The sequence below is a fragment of the Pygocentrus nattereri genome, chromosome 8 (assembly GCF_015220715.1).
Source record: "Pygocentrus nattereri isolate fPygNat1 chromosome 8, fPygNat1.pri, whole genome shotgun sequence".
Taxonomy (NCBI): domain Eukaryota; kingdom Metazoa; phylum Chordata; class Actinopteri; order Characiformes; family Serrasalmidae; genus Pygocentrus; species Pygocentrus nattereri.
The window spans coordinates 16,236,495-16,247,242 of record NC_051218.1 but is presented as its reverse complement, the minus strand read 5'-3'; the positions used below and the strand labels follow the sequence as shown (position 1 = coordinate 16,247,242).

At 40.4% G+C, this 10,748-nt stretch overlaps 1 protein-coding gene across 1 annotated transcript in view; it reads right to left on the bottom strand.

Moving 5' to 3' along the window:
- Positions 1–205: 205 nt before the first annotated feature.
- npm1b (nucleophosmin 1b) overlaps positions 206–10,748 on the bottom strand; it is a 31,682-nt gene continuing 21,139 nt past the window's right edge. Inside the window, exons 9-11 of the mRNA XM_017704042.2 lie at positions 6,355–6,462; positions 3,700–3,774; positions 206–1,839 (exon numbers count right to left, since the gene is read on the bottom strand). Coding sequence (XP_017559531.1) covers positions 1,795–1,839; positions 3,700–3,774; positions 6,355–6,462 — 228 coding nt within the window. The 3' untranslated portion in view covers positions 206–1,794. The remainder of the gene's footprint in view (positions 1,840–3,699; positions 3,775–6,354; positions 6,463–10,748) is intronic.

The window sequence follows — 10,748 nt, the reverse complement described above, 5'->3', positions numbered from 1 at the left end:
TTTTAGCACATTAAGGAAGTAATCTTCATCCCAATCTGGATCCATCACCGTCATCCTAAAAGAGAGTGTCTGTTGTGTGCGATGCACGTGGTGCGAGCCAGGTGCCAGTGCAGAGAAAGTCTGCTGTGGTGCAGTAGCTGCGCCTGCCCCATAAAACCCTGCTTTGTGCAAGGTCCACATGGCGAAGACAGGGCATGGCACAGAGTCTGGATCAGTTTCATTTTATTCCTTTCATTCCAGGGAAATACACATGTATATAAAAAAACAGGCATGGATATGTTGAACAGCTTCAACTGTTGCAAAGTACAGTATTTCCAAAGAAATTAACCATCTATCACTCAACAAACTCAAATGTGGAGGACTGCAGAAGATTCTGAGAACAGTTTCAAACCACTGGCATTCATTCAGACAGATCAGAGACAGCAGTCAGTCATGAGTGAAACTTGCTTAGACCATCTCTCAGGCAACATGCACCTGGACTCAGCCAGAAAGATGCTGTCCAGGTGTTAAGGTGTATCTGTGCATGTGCACATTCGTGAGAAAAATGTGAACTCTTCAGGTAATGTATTAAAAATGATCTACCCTACTACATAAATCCATAATTAGAAACACTAGCCCTGATTCAATAGCTAGACTCAATAGCTACACCTGGGTACTTTTTCTCAAGACATTTCTGGAGTATATGATATCAACCCCCCTCCCACTCCCCCTAAAACACTCAAAGGAAAAGAGCAGTCCTGTTTAAAATCCCTTTTGAAGTTTCACTCACATGAGTAAGTACCACAACATAAAACAAATACAATTAGGATCTGTAAAAGCTTACGGGATTACAGTATATATGTATTAAACATTTCAATAATGACACAGTAACCAAAAAAACTTAAGAGTGCATTAATAAAACGAAATACTAAAATAACCGACAAAAACACACACATTAGCTATAATGCTATAAGTCAAAGCATTCTAGGAAAAATTTAAGCCAATGACCATCTTTCACTGTCATTTTCTGGCAACAGGACCATGGGTAACCTCTTAAATGATCACATTATATGACTCAAGTGCCTAGGCAAAGAGAGAGGCCATCATTTCCATTCACTTGCAGCATGTAAAAGACAGAGAGCTATGGTCCTGCAGCCAGACGGCATCCTCATAGCTGCAAGACCTACTGTGAGCCAGACGGACTCCTTGGTCAGATGGAACATTTTGAGCCAGACGGAATGCTGACAACCAGACAGAATCTTCAGCAATATTTCAGCTGCCATGTTTGCGTATTAAAATGAATAACACTATTTACAGAAAATGAACAGAAATTTGGGGTAAAAAAAAAAAACAAACAAAAAAAAACTGTGCAGAAGCAGGTACTGTAGGGCAAAAAGCTAACCTGTTCAGATACAGCAGGAGATACATTTAGAAATACTGTTCCTTAAATACAACAAACCAGTGCCTGTCAGTCTTAATTTGCTGCTTGTACTAGAACTACCTAAACAGATGTGTTTCCAGTATAACATTTAAACTACAAATTACCCTTACTACATACTTTATAGCTGTCTTACCATACTGACCACCTCTGTGCGGTTCTTCAGCTGTAGAGCAGGTTAAATGATGGTCATGATCTCCCTGTCACTACTCAGTGTTTTTCTACTCTAAACTGCCTCATTACACACAGAGCAGAGTGGACGGATTCCATTTGAGTGGAAGAGGCCAGAATTCACAGCTGAAGACAGTCACTAGATATTCTTAGTCTTCTGGTACATGAGGGGATGCAAAAATTGGGGGGGGCTGCAAATGCTGCCATTACTTTTTCAGTGTTTGTACAAAGTTCCAAAGGTCTTTGATCACCTGCAAGGAGAAAAATGGAGGGAGAAAGGGACAGACAGAGAGAGAGAGAGAGAGGGGGGGGGCAAAAAATGGAGAGTTAGTGGGACTGGAAAAGGGGTCCTCTCATGTGGCAACATGAAATTGCTTAATAATTAGACCAGCATGACTCGGTTTTGACTAAAAAGATCCACATTAGCGCGTGCCCGAGGGATAATAGAGGCCGAGAGAGAGAGGAAGGCGGGCGAGCGAGACTTGTACATACCAGAACGTATGACTAGTGCCTCTCTCTGACAGACATGTCTCATATCTCTGCCTGCTGCCTGGACCAAAGTGCTTCCAGAACTGGTTCCACACACACACGTGCATGCATGCACACACACACACACACACACACACACACACACACACACATACACACACTCACTCCACCCGGTCTCCATCAGAGAGTACACCTGCTCTGCTCAGAGTTTGGAATGACATGGTTCTGCTGCACTAATGGATGCTCTGTTACACCAAGGCCACAGTGCATCATCACACAAACCTCATTATGGATGGAGCTGACTCAGTGTGTGCCCCTCCTTGAACATGTGCACACACAGACACAGATGCAGATGCACGCAAATGCTTGCACACACACACACACACACAGTCAGATGCATCCTGAGTAAATGTATGCATGCGTATAAACGCATACTGACTCACAGGATACACTCTGTGAAAGACAGCATCCAAGCAAGGACTGACAGCCCACCGAAACAAAAGGAGCATTTTAAGAGACATCATGCACTTTTGACCTAAACACTGCCATGTGATAGGGCCTGAACAATATGAACATTTTATTAGCAATAAGGAGCTAAAAATTCTAACTTAAACAAATCAAAACATAACCACAGATTAAACAGTGATTTACTGACTCATTATATTCTTAATTGTCAGCTGTGAAGTGTTACATTTAACTGTTACTTCTCAACTGTAAATATCTAGTTAAAATAGCCATGAAGTAAAATACATTTTTAACAGCTTGGAAAAAAAGCAGAAAACATACATTTAACAGAACATTACAAGAAAACAAAAAAACGTAATATTTTTATGAATTTAAGGCACCCACACTTTGCTTTTATTACAGATTCTATGCTTTTTGGGAGACTTGCTTTCAGTCGCTCAAAGAAATCTGAGTGTAAGTTAGTGTAGGTTTAGCTGCTAGCATGTTACAGTGCTGCAGTCTGCACTAAAGAAACTCACTTCTCTTTTTTTTTCTTCTTGAAGTGGGAAAGCCCATTCAAATACTGATTATCTCTGATCTAGTAGTAAGTCGGTGAGGCCTTGAAGCTGCTGAAGTGCCTGGTACCAACAGCATACCTCCATCCTGTGCCTTCATTAAGGAGCGCAAGAAACACTTTACAGAGAACAGAGAGAGAGAGACAGCGAGGAAGACAGAAAGAGAGAGAGAGAGAGGGGCCACTAAATCATAAGTAGAGATGTTAGCCTTGGCAGTTCCCTCCTCCCTTCTCTCTGGGCTGTGAGTGGGGCAGCCTTGAGCATATTTCACCCTCTGCTTCACAGGCAGTGAGCTGCTCTAGAGAAATGAAAAGACAAAAAGAATGGACAGAGGGAGGAACGGGCCCTGTCAGACGCTCTTTAGCGCGTGGCCCCACTGACTATAAAAAGTCAAGATGCTAATGCACTTGTTGCACTTCTGTGTTTGAGAGCCTACTCATCTTTAGTGTAGAAGTTCGGTCATTTCTTAAATATAGACCTCTTTACGACACTGATGAACGATTAATGCCGAAGCTGTAAGAGGCATACATATGTTTCACTTCACTTGTAAATGTTCTTAGAAACAGGACAATAAGAAGAATAAATAAGGACAATGATACTCACTTGTTTATCTGATATCTTAAAACAGCTTTTGGCGTAGTTCTCAAACTTCTGTTCCGTCTTTGGAAACGGCTTACCCTGTTTGGGAAAAAAAACAACAAAACTAATTTTCAACACCTCTGTACCTCCACTGAGCTTTGAGATCTTGCTGAATTTCAGCCAAGTCATCACTCTGCTGATGAATAGGGTCAACTGCAGGGTGTTGGACTGCTCGTACTGAGTTCGTATTCCTGCTGTATCTAAGGTCTAATTCAGTTTCCCTTATCTATGACTGCTGACGCAAATGACTTAAAACATGCATATCTACATTCGCTTACATCAACTCAATCTAATGCTGTATTCCTAATCCAAACATCTTCATTGTTTATTGCTGTTATGATGTACAGAAAATCTGCACAGAATAATAAGTAAGGGTTGAATGAGCACATTTTCTGATAATCAGTTCACGTTCTGATATTTTCCAGAGTAGCGAACTGCTGGCAGATAAAATCAATGCAGTATTTCAGAGTCAGGATTCTGTAATGCCTAACAAATCAGCTGGACTCTAGAGGATCAAGGTGATGGTGAGGATGATTACCATGATTACAAGGGTCTCTGTGTGCAGTTGTCATCGTCACCATTACTTTCATCCTCTATGGAGACCATTTGGCCAGGGGCGTCAATGCCCAGCTCCAGTGAATACTGCATGTGGTAAGTGGTAAGTGGTCAGTGGAGGTCAGCGCTGATCAGAGTGTGTTGGGGTTGATTGAGGAAGTGAGTTGGCTGACCCATGCTGGCTAATCCTGAAGCAAGCCTGATATAATGATGCAATTTGAACAGCATGAGCACGAGCCTGGCTCAGGCTAATGTGAAGCTTTACTAACATTAGCTAACACTTCTGGAGAGCTAATCTATTTCTAGCTAATCCAAATCAGACCCCAGTGCATGGCAAGATGTGTTAGAAATACTGTGGAATATACTGAGATGAATAAAGGCCTCTATAGTGAGAGAAAACCTTAAAAGATGAGAAGAATGATATATAATATAGCTTATGCTAAATGTTTTGACGTGTTCAGTCGTATTTCAAGAATGAGTTCTATTTTATTTCAATGTTGTAGCCTCCCTACAGCCGACTGACCTTTACACTCTTTTAAATTAAACATATTATGTACAGACTATATATCTCTTACATGTAGGTGCAGCCTGAATAATTTGGCATTCTGAAGCTTTGTCTTTCGAAATCAGAAAAGGTGTTAGATGTGTTTTTTAGTTGTTGTTTTTTTAGCGGGTTTAGTTTAGAATTTATCGTAAATTCAGGTCAGGCATCCACATTACCTTGCCTTAACAAAAGGTTGGTGGGAACACAGTGGAGACACAAGAAGTTTAATGAATCCTTCTACATGTAAGTATCTTTAGCCAAGTACTGAAATGCATCCAAGCCAGACAACTTTCTTCTCCATTTTCTTCTTTAATTTTATAGTCAGTTTAAAACCTGACAGCAAAAACTGCAGATCTGTTTATTTTGACAAAATCGCAATAACAAATCACAAGTTTTTATTACTGTATCAGAGAAGAACAGCCTCCACGGACCATACGTACAGCACTGGAGCTGCTCTGCAACTATAACACCAAAAAGATGATCAAGTTTGAGTAAAATATTTGTAAAATGTATTGTAGCACACTTCAGGAAGTGTTACTGCTCGATTTAACTGCATCTCTTTGGACTTAAAGCTTTGTGTTTTGATAGAGCATAGCTGTTGTGAACTGAAAAAGGGTAGCGCATCTGTTCCTTCAGGTGGACAGTTCAAAAACTACTACAAATAGATTAGTTTTTTATGGATGATTTTGAGAGTGACTTGAGTACTGGTTCGGACATATCAACAGTATTCGATGCCTGTAAAATGCTGTTTGTCCAGCCCTATTTACATGTATTACTTTTTCTAGTATACTGTTTGTCACCTGCAAACAAGCATTTTACACTTTCTGTTGCCTCTAAACCATTTTGCAACACCCTATTGTGTGAGCACAGCTAAGTAAAAGTATCAGATGAGTAATGCAATTGGACTAGATGTGCAATGCGTTTGGCTGACAAAATGCTTAATTACCAAACCACATTAAAATAGCTGCAACTACATGTCCTTGTGACATATATCAGCAATTATGCAGATAGTTTGTTGAGTGTTTGATGAGTAAATGTTTCACCAATAACTCATATTTAGGAATACTAATAATAGAACTATGTCTTAATTCCTATTTCCAAACAGTGCCACCCTGTAGCAGTTATAAAGTAGCTGAAACATAAGCAAATTGGCAAGGCTTTAGTTATTAATCTTTATCTAGATAAATCTCCTGAAGCAGAACAGCAAAAAGGGCTTTTGATCTGTCAATAAATTGTAGACAACTATGGTACACTATCAGAACATTTTGCTAAAAGGTGGAACTCCATAAGAACAAGAATAGTCAAAACAGTAAAACAGTAAAAGCACTCTAAATTTTAAAGTATCTAGTAGCATGTAAAGCTACTATCAGAAAAATACCAGTTATCTTTGAATAGCACTTTTTTCAGGGGAAATAAACAGCTTCAGGGGAAACAGTCATTGTTAACATGTCTTAATTACAGGTGAATGCTGCCAGAACAGAGTCAGTGGAAGTGGAGTATGAATGGGTGTATTTGCACACCTCTTTAGCTGCTGTTGCTAGTCTGTTCTTGACCTCACTTATGCTGGGTTTGCTGGGAGATTTTCCAGAAGGCCCTGCTCCGGACTTGTCTTTCTCTTTTGCTGGAACCTGCAAATAATAATAATAATAAACAACAGTTCAGTCTCTCTGCAGTTCTGATGAAAAGTAAACAATCCAGTGATGGTCCATGTCCAGTTCAGCCTCATTTAGGGAACTGTCTCTGTGTTGCTTGCTTGCTCCATTGAATAAACACTCACAAAGTTTTTTTAAGCTAATGAGCTAATTCATCACTTGAAATAACCCTTTATTTATGTAAATTCAAATCTTAACTTCAATTTTAGGTTTAACTGCTAATTCAGCAGCTCAAAGTGAATTTTCCAATGATAACTAACAGTCAGAGTTATCATGCACAAAACAGCTTGATTAAAAATGCTGGCAAAAGAAAAACGCCAATGTGACACTGCTAATCAATCACCAGTCCTGTTCTCAACAACAACTTGATTCCTGATTTATGTTGAGAAAACCTCCTAGTAGAGATTCTGTGTGTGGCAGTGCCAAGAATCAGTCGCTGAAGCCTAAAAGCACTGTGTCCTATTCAGTTGTATTAACTAATGGCCCAGTCAGACCCAGCAAGGGAACTGGAGTTGGATTAAAGCAAAAAAAAAAAAGGGGCACCGAATTCTCCACTAATGACATGACAGCACCTTCTGATAAATATGGCGGGGTACAAATTATCCTTTTATTGCTTCCAAGCAGGAGAGGACAAGCCCAAACCGTTCAGTGGCGGAGAGAGGAAGGGACTCTTTGCCAAGAGGAGGAATAAAGAGGTTGTTTTTCAACGTCAACATCCTTGTTTCCCAACGCCCCAGTGTGTGAAAGAGGTCAAGACTCACATAATCAACAGAAATATAACAGGACAGAAACAGAGACCATCAACATTACATATCAGTCTACTGTACTTGCTACCACTACCGAGAAAGAAGTAATTCAGAGCATCTGATGGGGTCAACATGTTCAATTCTATCTCTCAAATGGTGGGTAATATGGGGAAAAATATAAAATCACAATACTTGAAGGCATCTTCAAGATATATGACACTACAATTTTTTTTTGTTTTCCTCAGGTTGGGACAGACAAAACCCCACCAGTAAAAATAGTTCAAATTCTTTTTTAAAAGTACGGAAAACTATGACCACAGTGAGTATTTTCAGGTTCTAAGACTACAATTGGGCAAAATATTTTTAATAATACAATGCCATATTGCCCAGCTTATACAGACACGCTGGCATATAACCTACTTTAAGGGTGAAAGAATTTCAATATGTTTTGAAAAAGCAAATTTGAAACTGTATCTAAATTTAAAACTATATGTCCAAATTGTCCCTCTCCCTTTTAAGTGTCTCTCATTTACCAACCTTTATGGAAGCCACTGTCAATGAGGAAACCTAGGCATCTGGATGCATCCTATCAGAGTAAAGTGGGTGACGAGAGGACTTAAAGTATGTACACATCAACCAGTGCTTTTATTCTACATAGCTTTTAAATACTAGGGGATGTGACCTTGTGGTACTGTGTGAAAAATATAATCCGATCAATATTATTGTCTGTTGTGAGGGGCAGTGGCAGGCAGGCTATTTATTAGTTTAAAATTAGTTTAAAAAACAAACAAAAAAGCCTGCTATCCCATGTCACAAGCACACTATCTGAGTGCTATTTCAGAGCACCCAAAGAAAAGACAGAAAGAAAAAAAATATATATATATATATAGGCGGCACGGTGGCGTGGTGGGTAGCGCTGTCGCCTCACAGCGAGGAGGGCCTGGGTTCGATTCCCCGGCCGGGCGGCCAGGGTCCTCTCTGTGTGGAGTTTGCATGTTCTCCCCGTGTCTGCGTGGGTTTCCTCCGGGTTCTCCGGTTTCCTCCCACAGTCCAAAGACATGCAGTCAGGCCAATTGGACATGCTAAATTGTCTGTGTCTGTCTGTCTGCCCTGCGATGGACTGGCGACCTGTCCAGGGTGTATCCTGCCTTTCGCCCGAAGACTGCTGGGATAGGCTCCAGCATCCCCCCGCGACCCTGACGGAGAAGCGGCTTAGGAAATGGATGGATGGATGGATATATATATATATATATATATATATATATATATATATATGGAGACTGCAGGCTGCTCCTTGTGTTCTGACTGAGGATTTTCATAATGGATATCCACATCTTTCTCTAGTAACCCGTTTCAGCACAGCAGTTTATGTGGTAACATTAACTGCCATGTCTGCTTAAACCAAAGAAAATATACATGCTTTCTGTCAGGAACCTTGTAAGCTAACTTTGTTCGTGCTATGGTTTAGTAGTTCTTGGTATAGCTTTCAAGTTTTTGCTGTACATTTTCTAAAGCAAAACATCTTACACATAACCATGTGAAGTGGCTCAAAGGCTGTTGTTTCTGTGGCTATGTGCTGTCCTTTTTGTTTTTAGTAACTAATGTAAATATGTCAGGGGCCATAAAAATCCTTTAACCCTCATTCATGATCCCTGTTCATGGCTTTACCAGTTTAACATGCATGACCATGAGTAAGAAAAAAGATCTACCTCACACTGCTAAAGAACTTTCTAAAGTCACACAACACATTATGGCTGATTCAACACAAGCATTACACAAAAACAGGTTGCGAGACAACTATAATTACTTTTACACATCTCAAAGCTGTGGGCATTGCGTTTTTTGACAGTTAAATCGTCCGACTAGATTGACTATCACAACAGAGGGAAACTATTGGTGACTGATGATACTACTGTCCACTGCCTCAAGTCTAAATTAAAGAGCTGTAGAGTCAATACACTTTTAAAATATCAAAAATAAAAAAAAATCTTGACATCAGAAAAAAAATCATATCAAATCTGTACATTTGTGCATTGTTACACATGTGGCAAGGCTCACACACACAAGCATGCATGCACACACACACACACACACACGCTGTGTATTACACAAGCAATAGCTTGTCCATACATGCTATACAGCCTGGAATCCACTGATTGCAGGGTGATGGACAGAGCCTTGTATTTCCAACAAGATCAGGAGATTGAAAAAGAAAGAGCATGAGAATCGATTACAGTGAGGCAACTCAACTTATTTTACCAAACCAAAACATTATCCATCTTCTACACAGAGAAATCTTAAACATGCAGAGGGAAGCAAACCTTTAAACAGACTGTTGGCTGAGGATGGAGGGAGAGAGAAACAAATCATTATCATTGTCTTTCCCTCTTCTGAGAAAGGAATAATCCTCTTTTTCCTCTTTAAAGACTGATGCGTGTGTCACAGATCAAAAGGTATCAAATTAAAGGACAAATGCACACACATATGCTCTCTCAGTGCTGGCTATTGGCCACAGAGGCCCAGTGTGGTGTAGTCATTATAAAGCTTTTTTTTTTCTTGGGAGAGGACAGCTGTGGAGCAGAGACAGCTGATAGGCAGAGTGTGCAGCCAGCTTTTTAATCTGCGCCAGACGCTGATTACAGATGCCACGGGACAACACTTAATCACTAGCACGCCAGCATTTGATGTAATCGTCCATCTTCAGCGCACACACACACAGCCAAGACACGTCAGTATGTCCTCTTTGACACCGCTGAATGCCAATTCATGTAGGCTTTCTTTTGGAAGTAATAACTGAGAGGACAACTGTCGAGCCTAAGTGACTGTTTATTTCCAAAACCGGAATCATTAACATTGACCCAAATCATTACCATCATGCTCAATTCTGATTTATGATTCTGTGCCTGCGTATATTTTGAGAAAATGTTATCATTAATTGTAAAATACAAGGCATTTTTCTTTTTCTAAGTAAAACACACAATAGGGGAGGGTATCTAATTTGCTTGAGCTGACTGTTGATAGTATTGGGAATTACCCATAGATTGTGTCAATTACAATGGCTATTTAGTTAAGCAATTTATATGTCTAAGAAGGCTTTGGGTATATATTATATCTTCCCTTGATGAAATGTATACATTGATGTGCCAAAAGTCATGGGACAGGACCTAGTATTGTGCAGGACCCCCTCTAGCCCAGCGAAGTGCAGCAACTCAACATGACATCAAGGTTCTCGGGTGTGAATGGACCTCTCCACCACATCCCATAAGTGCTCGACTGGGCCCATGTCAGGCAAAGTGCAGGCCACACCATTTGTGGGGGTACATGAAGTCCATGAAGGGCTGCAAACGGTCATGAAACATGTTTAGGTGGACCAGTAGATAAAACTCATGCCATGAGAAGACACCTCACACCAGTATGGAACCAGCACCAGCCTGCACAGTGCCTTTGGGGTCCACTGCTCCATGGGGTCTGCGCCACACATCAACCCTACCATCAACCCAAAACAATTGGTACCTT